This window comes from Vulpes vulpes, chromosome 6, assembly GCF_048418805.1.
Source record: "Vulpes vulpes isolate BD-2025 chromosome 6, VulVul3, whole genome shotgun sequence".
NCBI classification, from domain to species: Eukaryota; Metazoa; Chordata; class Mammalia; order Carnivora; family Canidae; genus Vulpes; species Vulpes vulpes.
In genome coordinates, this window is record NC_132785.1 from 60,543,119 (window position 1) to 60,558,180 (window position 15,062).

At 60.2% G+C, this 15,062-nt stretch overlaps 1 protein-coding gene across 1 annotated transcript; it reads right to left on the reverse strand.

Moving 5' to 3' along the window:
* On the reverse strand, window positions 1–8,847 carry LOC112927490 (uncharacterized). Its single transcript, XM_072761117.1, has one exon. The coding sequence runs from the start codon at window positions 8,714–8,716 to the stop codon at window positions 4,913–4,915; it is 3,804 nt and encodes a 1,267-aa protein (XP_072617218.1). The 5' UTR covers window positions 8,717–8,847; the 3' UTR covers window positions 1–4,912.
* Window positions 8,848–15,062: the final 6,215 nt, after the last annotated feature.

Genomic DNA, 15,062 nt, shown 5'->3' on the forward strand with positions numbered 1-15,062 from the left:
TTTTTTTTAAAAAAGATTTATTATTTATTTTAGAGCGAGAGGGACAGACAGAGAGAATGTGAGCTTGCATGCACAGGCAGGAGAAGAGGGGGCAGAGGGAGAGAGAATCTCAAGCACCCTCCCTGCTGAGTGCAGATCCCAATGTGAGGCTCCATCTCATAACCCTGAGAACATGACCTGAGCTGAAATCATGAGTTGGTCACTTAACCCACTAAGCCACCCAGGTGCCCCTAAAGTGAACAATTTAAAAAAATATATTTTATTTTTTTGACACAGAGAGGGAGAGAGCATGAGTCAGGGGCAGGGCAGAGGGAGGAGCAGAGCCCCCACTGAGCAGGGAGCTTGATGCAGGACTGGATCCCAGGACCCCGGGATCATGACTTGAGCTGAAGGCAGATACTTCAGTGACTGAGCCACCCAGGCACTCCTAAAATGAACATTTTTAAGAACAAATATTGTGACACAACATATTCTATGATAGCCCTCAGAGGTACTGCAGGAGGGGGAGAAGGTGCTTCTCTCCGGGCAGGTGCACGAAGCACCCCCCCTCATCAGGAAGCCAAGAGTGGGATACAGGCTGCTCTGCTTCAACCTGCTGCAGTGGACAGATGGACAGACAAGTCCTCGGGGAGGGCAGGAGGACGCCAGCTCAAGACAGGCACCACACTCGGCACACACACCCACCATTCTTTCTCCTGTTCTTCCTTTTCTAGTAGAAGCTCTACGTTTTAGTGTTGTTAGGGGGGTGCTAGGGCTGAGAACTACAGCCCAGGTGGCGTGGTTACAGGCGCTCATGTTCATGGGGTTCTGGAGCCAGATGTCCGAGGTCCAGGCAGGGCCTTGTCCTCCCCATGGCCACCCCATGCATGTGTACACCCTCATCGCCTCTTCTCACTAGGACACCAATCATGCGGATCTGGGCTCAGCCTACTGACCTGTTTTACCTGGCTCACTTTTTCAGGCTGTGTGTCCAAATGCAGTCACACCAGAAATACCCCTACTGTTGAGAAGTGATGGCACCGTCAACTCTGGGCTGTCAGAGCAATAATATGAAGAAAGATGTCCCAGATTCATGAGAGGACAGTCACACACCCAGAGAAACCTGCGTCACGTCCACCTAAAGTAGGGCTGACACATCTGTCCTTGTTCCGTAAGTGCGCGCATCCTGCATTTCAGCTCACAGCCCGATCTGGATGTACAGGAAACACTGAGACCCAGATTTCAGCGAACAGATCGTGAGGGGACACTTTCTCCCTGAGAATCTTCCTCGGAGAGCCTGTTGGGCAGGAAGAACACTTGTTTCTGTGCTTTCCCCTTTGAGCCTCCCCGGCCCGGGGGCATGAGGTGCCATCGCCTTGGATGCAAAGCAGGTCCCAGGGCTTCAGGACAAGCACAGCAGAGACCGGGAGACCTGGGGAGACCTGGGGAGACCTGGGGAGATGGCCTTGGAGGCAGGTCTCAACAATCGACACTGTGTTCCCGCTGTGAATTCGGACTCCAAATGGTCCTCCAGAATCCGGAGCTGGGTTAGTAGCGAGCAGCTGTGCCTATCCCCCAGGACTCTTGGGAGGCTCTCCTTGCAGAAGGAACAAACGAGCCCCAGAGGCAGAAGTGCAGAGGGCGTTTATTTTTAGAGGCTTGCTGACATTTCTCACTGGCCGCCCCGGGGCCCACGGCAGACGCAGTCCCTTCACCCTAGCACATCCCCGTCCCGCGCACTGATGTCCAGGCCAAGTGCCAACCCCTCCCGCTTTCAAAACGGTCTTCAGTTTTGGTGACAATGGGACAGGAAGGGCCCCTCGGAGCATGCTGACGGGACAATGGGTTCACCAAAGCCACGGTGAAGAGAAGCGTACAGAAGAGAGGGTGTCCATGCACAGCCTGCTGGATGGGATTCCAGGGGCCTGCAACCGGGAGCGGAGTTCCCTCCTACAGTGAGTGGTTCTCAGAAAAGCTGGGGGGCAGAGGTACCAATCGGGTCATAGGCTGGAGAGCAGACACAAGTTGGGGAGGAAGAGACCCTAGGGCCGGAGCGGGTAGCCCTACAGTGGCCAGATGTGTTTGTGGGCGTTCACACAGGGGACTGGCGGTGTGAGCTACTGTGGCCCCCACCCTGCAGCCCTCGCTCACACAGCATCTGTGCGCATCTCACAGACCAGAGTGCGGGCTGAAGAGCAGGGTTGCACCCAGGTGGGCAGAGCAGACCCACGACGGCACATCTGAGCACACCGGACTGGGGATGAGGCTCCAGTCGGTCAGCCCAGAAGTCCGAGGGCAGCGCCAGGGAGCTCCTGTCACCCATAGAGAGGGAGTACGGAGCCTGGAGGGGCAGCTCTCCAATGACACCTGCCAGCCAGAGCACCCCTCCTTCCCACTGTGACAGTACCGGCCAGGCTTGCCAGGCCATGCTGGGTGCTGGGCGCTGAGTGCTGAGTGCCGAGTGCTGGGCCTTCACTCGGTGTCTGTGACTCCCCACCCAGCTCAAGCAGCCAGTTCATTTCAGGGCGGGGCAAACAGGAGCAGGTGTGTGCACACACTCCCTTCTCCCCCTCCCAGGCACCCCACAGGTACACACACACACACACACACACACACGCATGTCCCCCCGAGGCCGTGTGGCCCGCCTGCCCCCTGACACTGCGGAGCTCTCTCCAGGAGCCCCACGGAAGGCCGGCTTCAGGGAGGGCTGGGGAAGCCTGTGTGTCTGCCGCCAGCCACGGGACAGTCCCCTCCGCGGGGGGCGCAGCTGAGAGTGTGGTCACCAAAGGGTGCGGCTTTGGGGTCCGGCCTCCCCTGTGTCCAGCAAGTGCCAGAGCTGTAGCAGTGGTGTGGCCCGCACCCCGCACAGCCTCGACACGCCCAGAGCTCCCCCTCGCGGACAGAGCTGGAAGGTGCCGCTAGACCCACTCTCGGGGACTCGCCCGAGTCCTCAGGGACACCAAGATGACCCACCTTGCCTGTGATAGGCAACATAGTTAATTTCTGCTTTCAAAATTATTTCCAGCTGAACAAAGTTAGTAAAAATTCAAAGGGAAGAACGCAAAAGATAGAACAAATAGTAGTTTTTTCCTAAGAAACCCATTTTAGAGGGATTTGTATACAAAAGAGGATAAAACAGGGAGCATTGAGTCCAATAGCTGTGGCTTGCTCCATAATCACGTAATTACAAGATTGTAACTCAGATAAGGAAGTGATGTTGAGTCTGTAGGATCCTAACCACCGGTGGGCACAGTGGAGCACCTGAGCGCCCAGCGGGCACCTGAGACCTTCCCCTGGAAGCCCCGCAGGCAGGGTGTCAACAGCAGAGGAAGTTGGCTGGCGTCCACAGCCAGGCCACACATGGAGTGCACCCATCGGCTACGGGGCTCATACGGACACCCTCTTGGGGTGATGCCCACTGCCCACAGCCCCACCCGCCACCCACAGCACGTACTCCCACACAGAAGGGCTCGCCGGCCTTCCTTGTGTGGACGCAGTGGCCGAGTCTGCCGGCGGGGGGTCGGGCACTTGCTTTCGTGGGGGTCCCCCGACCGCATGGCCTCACCGTGATGGGAACGCATCAACTGAACACCGTCAAGTCCTCACAGAAAATCATCCTCGACTGGGAGCCGCCCCAGGACAGGCAGGGGACCTGCGGCCGTGTTTGGTGAGCAGGGAGCACCAGCCCCCAGCCCAGCGGGTCGCAGACACCCCCCCCCCCCCACCGCGCTGGCCAGGCCTCCAGGGGCGCTGGGTGTGTGATCTGTATGATGCCATCTGGAGGAGATTCTGATTCCACCACTTGGACTCATACCACTCCGAACATTATCCGCGGACTTTCTGGTCTATTTAAAAATAGCAACACAACTCCACTGCTTATTTTAAAAAGGGAACACTCCGTGAATATAATATTTTTATCTCCTCTGTCATCACATTCTTTGCCAAACACAGCCTCAGATCCTCTGGAACAAAATATGAAGGAAAGAGGACAGGCACACAGTCACCCTCAGCTGCTGCAAAGCCACCTGGGGTGTGAGCAGGCACTGCCACCCTGGCCTCTGTGGGTCTCGCCGCCCCCCCCCCCCCCGAGCATGTGCCCAGGTGCCCCCAAGTGTGTGCTCCAGGTTTGCAGTTCCAGGACGCCAGCCCCCTGCCACTCCTGGGGCGGGGGCACCAGATACCACCTCCCACCCCCCACCTGCCGGGCCCTGTGCGGAGAGGTGGGACACGGCACCATGACTGTCCCTGTTCTCAGCACATGGTGCCCACAGGACCTCTTCCTGGGGACGGTGCCTTTGGAAAGTGTGCTGAAGGTCCCCCTCCATCCCCGTGCACCATCCCTTCCCTGTGCACCGGCCCCCCCTCCAGCCCTGTGCACTGGAAGTTCCCTGTGGTTTGTTCTGCTCTTGTCCCGCAGGTGCTTCATGGGCAGCTCCCTGCCGGTGCAGAGCTGAGGGGCTGCTGCCTTGTGCCGGCCTGTGGGTTGGCACCTGCCAACGACACTGCAGAGGGCAAGGTGGCCAGAGCCATCAAGACAGGACAGGAGAGATGCATACAAGCTCAGCAGCAAACACTGAAGTGCTGAAAACAGCATGGCTCTGTGCAGCGATAGAAACGTGTGCCTGGACACCCCCGAGCACCATAAAAAATGGGACAGTGAGGAAACGCACCTGGATGTCCCGGGCATCCCTCGTCCTCACTGTTCCACCCCGGAGAAGAAGGCACAGAGCACCGAGGGGGTGGCACAGAGCTCAAAGTCTGAACATCGGACCCCACTCCCTCTGCCCCTGGGCCCACATAAGAACCAGCCACCTGGCACTCTGGACACACACCTGCACGGCCGTGTGGTTTGGAGGCAGGAAAACAATCGATAGTCTGGGCAAGGAGCAGCAACCATGGTGCCAGGAGTGTCTGGGGTGCGGAAGCCGAGGCCTCACTTTGGAAGTTCAAAAGTGTCACTGGCCCTGATTGTCGTTGGCCTGAAGGACAAATCGAAGGACCTCTGGTCGCCGAAGCTTTGGGCTCTGTACTTTGCAAAGCGCGCCAACCTTGTGCGGTGTTCATGTGCCAGTGCACCTTTCTCTGCCTCCATGGTGTGTGGGGACCCCTCCTCGGTTGGGGCACGGGGCATCTGGCAGCCCCCAGGCCTGGGTGCAGGCACCGTGAAGCCAAGCACTGGCTTGGGGCTGGAGGACCGCTGGTTCCTGCCCACCTCGTGTGGGGCTCCAGGCCCCCCTTGGCTGGCGCTGGGGGCTCCCTGGGACCTCCCGCTCACATCTGCCACAGCCACAGCCTCTGATGAGTTGTGGAGTGGGCCCGCCCAGATGTGGGGTGACATCCTGCTGGCCTGTGCCAGTGCCGGGTGCCCCAGACTCTCTGGAGGGGGAGGTGCTTGGTTCTCTCCAGCCTGGGCACCAGGTCCCCCCGGAAGGTGTTCTGCACGCTGTGCCTGCTGTTCCCGTGCATGTTCTGGGCCCTTCTCAGTGTGATGGGGACCAGTCTCCACCCCCCTGGCCCCCACCTTAGTGCCCCTGCCCCCTTCGACCCTCCAGGGCCACATCTGACCCTCTTCTGCAGCATGTGACCCAGCCTTCTGGCCCCACAGAGCTGCCCCCTCCTTGGGAGCACCGTCTAGCCTTGTGGGCCCCATGGCCCCATCCTCCAGCATCCCTAGGCCTGACCACGGCCGACGCCTGTCCCCGACCTTGGCTCCCTCCCAGACACCAGCCCTCGGGATGGACGTGGGCAGGGGCTGTGCCTGGACGTTGGGGCACTTTGGAGGTGCCCTGCCTGCCCGCTGCCCTTCAGCTGCTGCCTGGGGTGATGGAGGCCTGCAGGGAGCCCCAGCCCGGGGAAGAACCTGGATTTTGGGCATGATGCGCTTGTCTTCCTGGGCCTGTTGGTTCTCGGGAGGCAAAGGTGGAGACCCCACTGCACCCCTGCTCTGGGGTGTGGGGTGAGCCCAGCCTGGGCCTGGGGTCATGTCAGCCCCCCAGGGGCTCCTGTGAGCAGCTGCGGCCCCTCTGCCTCCTGCCACTATGCTAGCTTCACCCTCGGTCACGACATTCTTATGCGGGGTACCCGCCGCCTCCAGTGGAACAGCAGCCGGGGACTCGGGGGTCTCAGCCTGGTGATGCCCTGAGCCTCCACAGGCACCACTCTCAGCTGCTCCAAGCAGGTGCCTCCAGGACCCGGCTGGGGCTGAGCTGTGTGGCTGGCTGGTGTCCTGGGCCAGAGCTCCTGCTGCCAGGCTCTCTCCTTGGTGCACAGGGTTCTGCTCTCTGGCCTCACTGTTTACTGCATTCACGGTGTTACCCGGCACTGGTGTGCCATGACTCTCCATGGCCCCAGTGGCCACCACCAGCCTGGGGATTTCAGTACTTGGTTTCAGACATTTGCCAAAGGAGGCAGGTCTGTAGCCACCAAGGCTGGGGCCGGTGCTCCCTGCTGCCTGCGGGCCAGGCCGGGCAGAGTCCCTTAGAGGTGGTCCCCTGAGCTCTCGCCCACACAGGACCTTCTTGTCCATGGAGGTTGGACTGTCAGACCTGGTCCTGTCACTGAGGGGGGCCTCTAGCAGTGCCGAGATGCCCGCTGGGCGTCCCCTGTCGGGAGGCAGCCCTTGCTCATGGCCCGGAGCCAAGGGGCTGTCCCCACTCCGTTGATTCTCTGAGGCTGTGGGATGATGCCATGGGGCATCCCCTCCATGGATCAGCTTGTCATGTGACATTGGCAGCTGATGCTTCTCACAGGCTAGCTCAGACATGGCCTCTCCTGCCATACCCTCAGGATGCTGGAGCTCCTTGGGAGCCCCAAAGCTATGCGTGGTCTCCTTTCCCTGGGTGGGACATTTCTGTGGAGCTGCCGTGAGGAGGTCCTGCCCCACACTGGTGGCGCCCCTTGCAGATGGAATGGTTACCTGGGGAGGCTCCGTGGTCTTGGGCAGCGTGGCAGGAGGTGGTTGCACTTTGCACGTGTCCGGCCGCATGGCGGTTACCTGGGGAGGCTGCATGGTCTTGGGCAGCGTGGCAGGAGGTGGTTGCACTTTGCACGTGTCCGGCCGCGTGGTGGTTACCTGGGGAGGCTCCGTGGACTTGGGCAGCGTGGCAGGAGGTGGTTGCACTTTGCACGTGTCCGGCCGCGTGGTGGTTACCTGGGGAGGCTCCGTGGACTTGGGCAGCGTGGCAGGAGGTGGTTGCACTTTGCACGTGTCCGGCCGCGTGGTGGTTACCTGGGGAGGCTGCATGGTCTTGGGCAGCGTGGCAGGAGGTGGTTGCACTTTGCACATGTCCGGCCGCGTGGTGGTTACCTGGGGAGGCTGCATGGTCTTGGGCAGCGTGGCAGGAGGTGGTTGCACTTTGCATGTGTCCGGCCGCGTGGTGGTTACCTGGGGAGGCTGCATGGTCTTGGGCAGCGTGGCAGGAGAAGGTGGCATCTTGTACACAACAGGCCGCATGACGGTTACCTGGGGAGGTTCCATGGCTGACTGTGTCCGCCACAGGGCCTGGACCGCGGGCGCCAGAAGTGGTGGGATATGTCCCACAGTCTTCTGTTCTGGGAAAGTCTCCTGGACCGCGAACAGAGGGTCTCCCTCAGAGCCTAGAGTCACTCCTTCTGTTTCATCCTCAGAACTGCAAACCATCAAGGCAACCTCAGGGGCCGTGCCAGCTCCTGCCCCGGCTTCCCCAGGCTCCCAGGTGTACTGTGTGGCATCCCCTGCCGGGGGTTCCCCCATCCTGCACCCTCCCACTGCTCCGGCTTGCCCTGAGCAGGCTGGTTGGAGGAGGGGTACCATGGGCTCACGGCCCCTGGGGGAGACAGGACAGGGGGCTGGCTCCCCACCCAGGAGTGCCATGTGCAGTCTGTCTGCGGGAGCACCTCCAGCTGGCTGTCCCTGTCCTGCTGTCTTACTCCCCTCGGGCACACGCCCCCGATCAGAGTGGCGGATTTTGGCACAGTGGGACAGCCAGCTTCTGGGGCGACAGACAACGGTGGCGATGTTCAAGGCCAGCCTGGGCTCAGCAGTGCAGGCCAGGAAGCGGGCTAGCGGTGTGCGGATACAGGTGCTAGTCATGGTGGCCGTGCAGAGCACGCGGGTTTCGGGCCGGTGCAGCCTCCTCTTCTGCAGGTTTTTCTTCTTTCTCCCATCCTTGCGGAGTGGCAGCACGCCAGCCTCGGAACAGAGACAGCCACTCTGCTCAAACTTCTCCCGCAGCCTGGACAGGACAGAGCCCCTCTTGGGGGCCGGTGTTGGTGGGGGCCCCTTGGCAGCATTGGGCTCCTCATGTACATTCTTCTGCTCTGCGGCCAAGAATATCTTCAGGATGTTTTTCACGGTGCCCTTCCTGGTGGGGGAGCTTTGCCGCGGCTTCTGGCTGTGGAGCGTCTCCCGGTCCCGCGTGGGGCAGCTGGCACCCTCCCGTGCCTTCTCCAGGAGTTTGTTGATGGTGGTGGTCACCAGGCTCCTGCTGGGCCCCTGCTTGTCCTTGAAAATCAGCCTGCCCACCTCCTGGGTCTTCTTGAGACGGGGCTCGCGGCCAGTGCCCATGAACCTGGCCTGCAGGAGCTGGAAGCATGTAGGCCGCCGCTGGGTGTTCTGGGTCTCAGAGGGGCAGCCCACCCTGCTCCTTGTGCCCTCTGCCCTCATGGCAGGAGCAGGCTCTGGTGGCCTGGCCTGGAGCTCGGTGACATAGAGCAGAAGACTGCCGAGGACAGCACGGACAGCCGGCTCACACGTCATGCTGCTGACCTTCTTTCTCAAGGTGTGGGTGTCAACGGGTTTCTTGCTTTCACAGATCTTGCTGCGCTTGGAGCTGCGGGAAAAGAAATCAGTCGTCACAGATTTTATCTTTGTCTTTTCCAAGGTGACTCCGCAGAATGTTTTCTGGGGAACAATCCCGTTTCCAACACCCCAACAAGTCCTAGGGGAGAACAGCAGATGGGGAGCTGGGAGATGCAGAGACCTGAGGGACACCCATCACCTCCCAGGCCACTTGTCACTTCCCATTTCTAGCCCACCTCTATTACCACCAAAGTCCTTCCAGGGCTTTGGGACATTGGTGGTAATACTCTGTGGAAGCACGTTGGAAAACTGCTGTGCTATTTGAATTTTTTTATGATGTATAAATAAGAAAAAAATAAGAGTAGAGAATTTGTATTTTGTGTGGGATTCTGTGCATATCTAAGTTTTAGTGTGAGAAATGAGGTTTTAACACCATGGGTATATCCCGACTCAATCCCGGGGCCGAGCTGTCCGAGAGCCCCAGACGGAGCACGGGCCCTGGACTGGGACAGGGACTTAGCCCTGGGGCAGATCTTGGAGGCAGGAAGTGCGGGCAGTCAACATGTGGATCTGGAGGACTGGTCTTTGCTGCCCAGCGCGGGGAGAGCCAGGCCCCGATGAGGCCTGGATTCCTGAACGACTTGAAATGCTCCCAGAGCTACCCCATAGCTCTGTCCCCAGGAGATGCTCATCAGCAAGGTGCCCACAGGCCCTTGACTTCATCCTTGCCACTGACAAGGGTCCCGGGGACGGGGTCGCTGGGACCCCATCCTGTGCAGCCTGGTGTGGCGGGCGGACCCCCTCCCATCCGTCCAGGCGGCACTTCTGTGAAGATGCACCCAGAGCAGAGCCCAGCCATTCTGCCTTTTAGCATTTCTTCCGTGGAGACAATGGCGAGGCAGCCTTCATGCTGCTGTCCATGACAGTAAAAAAGTCGACAGCGTTCTAAACGTGCGAGATCAGGCTGTTTAAGTCACAGCACGTCTCCACTGTGCTCGGGAGGAGCTCAGGTGGAGAGGTGGAGAGGCAAGCTGTGGAGCCGCACATGAACTGAGGCCCAACCCCACCACCTGACACAAATCAGATTGGAAGGAAACACAAAAATACTTTTCTTTATGTGCTTTTATGCATTTCCCAGAAAAGAGGGCTCTGATTATAGATGCCACACCTGCATCCTTTTAGACAGCTGTGAGGAGCACGCACACTCCCGTGGGCTGCCCGGGGTCGCAGGTGGTCCGTAGTCTGGCAACCTGACCCCAGCCTGTGCCCAGGAGCTGAGGGTCTCCCTTTGAGGGATGTGATCTTGGACGCCTGCCCCCATAGGCTCCCCACAAGAGCCCCCAGTCCACCCTGATGCTGTCAGTTTGTGCAGCACAGCAGCTTTCCTTGTTTTCAGATACCAGACTACTTGTGATGACCCCGAGGACTGGTGGTGCCTCCACTATGTCCGACGCCATCATCCGCCAGGGGCCTGAGAACCTGCTGTGGCTGCCACTGGCCCAGGGATCCCACTTTGAGAAACCCCAGGATAGCTCAGGCTCTTTCCCGATCTCAGACAACTGCACGTTTGGGGAGCCACCGTGGTGGTCAGGCTCCTAAAACAAAACAGAAAGCTAAACCCGTTCCTAAGCTGGAAGGCTGAGAGCCAGGAGGGCTGCACAGTCACAGTGCACAATGTGAGCCGCTGCAGAAGCGGGGCGCCCCAGGAGGCCGTGTCCCTGCTACCCACATCCCCGGCCCTGGGGTCAGAGCAGGCTGGTTTCAGTGTCATTGGGACCTTTGGCACCACGTGTTCTGGTGGAGGAGGTTGGCATCATTGCCCGGCTGCTGCTTCCTTGGCCTCCAGTGGCCTGCAGGGACCCCACTCTCCTACCCTCTGCAGGATCACCGGAGACTGCATTTTCCTGCCAAGGCAGGTTGTCATCAGCTTGGGACCAGCAGTCCAGGCTTCCTCCACAGCCCACGAGCTGTGTCTCCCCACCACCCAGAGGCAGCCAGAGGAGACCCAGCACTCCACCCGTGTACCCACGGGCTCCGGCTCCTCAAGAGTCATGCAGATGCAGCCTCCACTGTTTCTAGAACTGGGTCCAAACTCCTGCTGCCAGCGGGGCCACAGCCCCGTGTTCCTGGCACCATGTCCTCGTGCTGCGGTCCTGTCCGCCTGTCCATGCTCACATCGCTCCTTCTGGGACCCTGCCCACGCTCTGGAAGACGCCCATGGAAGCCTCATCCCGACTGGAGCGCTGGCCAAAGCACTCACCCCAGCCAGGCTGCTCCCAGCCGACGACTGGACACCCATCTCTGCAGTGCTGAGCACCTCCACACCGAGTCCAGACACTGGGCTCCGTACCTGGTGTGTGGTCCGGCCTGGCAGCACCGGCTGAGCTCATGATGGGACTGAGCAGGAGGCTGATGCTGTCACATGCCATCACCACGGGGTCTTGAGTGCCCGTCACAGTGTGCAGGGTCCCAGCTTCATGGCAGGGTGGCAGCAGCAGAGCCCCCGGGGGCCTCTGGGCCCAGGACCCCAGTTTGCAGTAGGGCCTGGGGTGCTGGGGTGAGGGCTTCTGAGAGAAGCTGGCCACCCTACTGGAGGCCATGGCTCACATGACCTTTTCCATCCACCTTCCTGGCTTGGGGCTGAGTGTGATGGTTGGAACAGCTCTGGAGACAGGCCCTGGGGACGAGCCCCATGGCCTGTGCCCCTGCAGCTTCCCTTGCCCACGGGTGCCAGGACCCCATGGTCTGAACAGCTCAGGGTGGACTGCACCCTGTCCCTCTGACGTCTCTGGGTGTCAGGGTCACTGGGCACCCCCCGCCACGATCTCCAAGCCATGGCCTCAATGGCAAGCACCTCTCCATGTCAGGAAGCATGGTGGGGACTCATCACCAGTCCACGGTGGGGCTGCAGTGAGCTCCAAGCTGCATCCATAACCACCTAAGAACTGTCCTTGCTCCCAGGGACGGTCGGGAGGCTGATGCGCACGGGCCCCACCAGGACCCTAACGTCCTTTCCGAGGTAAGCCCTGCCTTGCCAGGGTGGCTTTGCCCACCAGCTGGTCACAATACAAGGTGTGGATTCAGAACGATGCCCAGGGCAGCAAATGCCGAGGGTGCCCACACATCCTCCTCTGATAGGTGGCTTCTGTGTAACGGCCCCTGTGAACACGATACCTGTCCTTGGCTGCACCTGCTCCTGCACCACCTCTCTTGCTACCTCTTTCCTGGGCAAACGCTGAACTCTGTTTGCAGGATGTTGTGCAGTGCCTGATCACAATGCTGCTGATCTGGGCTCCTGCCCTCTCTTCAGGGACACGCTACTCTGTGCCCAGGCCACGAGCTCGCCCATCTGGCCCTCTGACCCCACCTTGTACTCTGCTCCAGCTGCACTGGCCATCGATTGATCCCCAGCTTGTTCCTACCCCAGGGCCTCTGCACAAACTGTTCCCTCTGCTCTCCACGGTCCGCCCTCAGGGTTTCACGAGGACCCGCCTGAGGTCACCCCCTGAGCACCCTACCCCAGTACCCCAGTGCCCCACCTGGGTCATTATCACTGAAGCAACCATCACTGTCTGAGATTTGAGAGCAGTTTCAAACACATGGGTATGTCTGTCTCCCCCCACAGAATGTAGGCTCCATGTGGATGGGAAACCCATCTCTTCTGCACTTCCCTGGGTTTGTAGCGACGTCTGGCAGAAGCAGGCACTCAACGGACCCTGTGGAGGGCCCCTGTCTGAGGCTCCGGCTCACCCTGCCTATCGTTGTTGGGGGTGAGGGCTGCAGACCCATGTGCCTCACGCTTCACTGAGCAGCCCAGCTCCGTGCTCTGTCCCAGCCCCACAATGAGCCTTCCTACCTAGAACAGCCAACACTGCTGACAAGCTCCTATGCAACCTTCACGACCCAATTCAGATGCCCTCCTCAGAGAGGCCTTTCCCAGCAGCCTGGCCATGCTGTCCCACAGGTCCTGTGGAGGCCCCTCAGCGTCCCTGCAAGGTACCAGCTTGGCCCTCTGCACCTGTGGAGGTGAGGTCCCTGGTCGGGCCTTTCGTGGCTGCCTGACCCCGGACCTGCAGGCAGGCCCACATGTCCTTCTCTGTGTCCTGAGCGCCTGGCCTGAGCAGCATGATGCAGGTGAGGACAGCTGGGAGTGCCAGCCGTTTGCACATCAAAGCCAAGCTGTTTCTGTGGTGCCAGTGCTTCCCAGAGGCGGGCTGAGGTCTGTGGCTTCCTTGGGGCTGCCCCCTGCCGGCTAGTGTGGGCGGACGTCCCCAGGCCCATGTCAGGGCCAGACCAGAACACATTTCTCCAGGGCCAATCTAAGTGGCACAGCTTATGTAAACTTTGCTGGCAGCTCTTCTGGCACCTCTGGCAACTGAGGGGTCACTTGGAAACACAGGGACACTGGCAGGTCAGTGTGCAGGACACCCCCTGGCTGAGACCCTCCACCCCACCCCGGCTTCAGGAGGCCAGCCTCGCGGCATGCCTGGGGGCTCCCAGTTGGGCCTTCTGGCTGGCAGTGCCTGGCCTTCACCGTCTGCTTATCAGTGGGCACGGGTGTGATCTGGATGGGCCTGTGCCTTCTCTGCCCTCGTCAGCATGTCCTCGGGCAGTGAGGGGATGCCCCTTGGCCCCCGTGTCTTCTTCTGAGATAAGAGATCTTCTAGGCACTGTTGAGTAGACCACTGAGTCCCAAGGCAGCAGGGACCCTGCACCCTGCCAAGTGTGTCCTCAAGAGAAGGGAGAGAAGCCGAGAAGCCAGCCAGGGTTACACCCACGGTTCTGCTCCCACAATAGTTGGGGGGCTCAGAGGCTTCCACACAGAGAGCTGTGCCCCCATGGCAGCCCCTGCTCTGCAGTGACCTGCACTCACCCTTTCCTGCCCACTGTGGCCCTCTGGCCCAGCAAGCCTGCCCACTTGCCCCACGTAGCCTACGCCCTCCTGCACCCCTGTGGAGGTGTCCTTGCAGATGCTCGGTGGGCTGCCTCCCTGAGCAGGTCGCCTCCCTGAGCAGGCCACCTCTGCCACCTGGAGCCATGAGGGGTAGTGGGGCTGAAACTGTGCTATAAGTCAGGGTCAGGCTACCTGAGCCCCTGTGTCTTCCTAGAAGTGAAGCTGGCTGGCCTGGTTAGGATGCCCCTAGCCCCACCCCCAAGCCCCTAGCTGGCTGGCTATGGGGAGAGAGGGGCGTCAGCGCAGCCCCAGCTGATGGGGGGCGCAGGCAGGCCGTGGGGTCCCCGGCACAGCCGCTGCTGGACGCATCCGTCTGCATCACTGAGCGCGCATGGAGAGAGACACTAGGCACATGAGGCCCGTGGTAACACAGCAGCGATCGGCCCAGGGTGAACAGCTCCTGGAGGGAGCGTCTGGGGCCACTTGGTGACTTTTTGTGTTTTAATGTACTTGGAAAGAATTAAAATGGGGCAGGATGGACGTGGGCCAAGGGCCAATACATAGGTTAGGATGTCCCTGGCGTGTCCCCATGGCCTGTGGCTCTGAGAAGGCCCCGTGTCCCCAGCGGCCTTCTCAGAAACAAGGACTGTTTCCGGTTCCCTCTGAGATCACCTGACTGAGCCCCCTATGCTGTCTGCTCCAGGGTCGGTGGGCCTGAGGCTGGAGACATGTGTCATTGCATGGGGGAGGCTGGTGGACAGCTGGGAAGTGGGGCTGGGCTGCAGGCAGGCTGGGTTTAAGTTCTCAGTTCACCAACAGCTCCGACCATGCCATGTATGAGGGGCAGTGATGACACCTGCTGCCCCCCACCCCCTGGAAACGGGCTGAGGCCGCTGTGCCGCTGGACCGCCTGAGCAGACCCCTCTGATCTCGCGGGTGACTTACCGGGTGGGCTGCCCCTGCTGCCAAACCCACCTTCCGTCTGGCTTCCAGGAACCAAAACACTGGGATCAAGGATTCAAAATCTAAATGCAAAACCTCTTAACCAAAGAGTCTGGGGATGGGAATTAGTCAAATCAGCCTGATGTGCAGAAGCATGTGAGCAGAGCGGAGCACCTGCTCCAACCTGGGGCCCTGAGGGTGGCAGGAGAGCAGACCCTTTCCCACGAGCCCCGCACGCGCCAGCACAGCTGGAGGAGCGCCATCCACATGGTAAGGACTCGCCCCGGCCTGACCACAGAGATACTAGTGCCCTGCACCCGGGAGTGCAGACTTCTGGAGCTACTGCCAGTGTCCTTGCTCAGGGATGGGAAGCAGAAGGGGGCGGGGGATGCAAGCCTGAGCCATCTGCGCTACAGAAGAGGAGCAAATGAGTTACATGAATTATACCACACCTGTAAGTACAATATC

What these genes read in the sequence shown, in the direction of transcription:
- LOC112927490 (XM_072761117.1), bottom strand. Translation starts at nt 8,716, where the DNA reads ATGACGTGTGAGCCGGCTGTCCGTGCTGTCCTCGGCAGTCTTCTGCTC.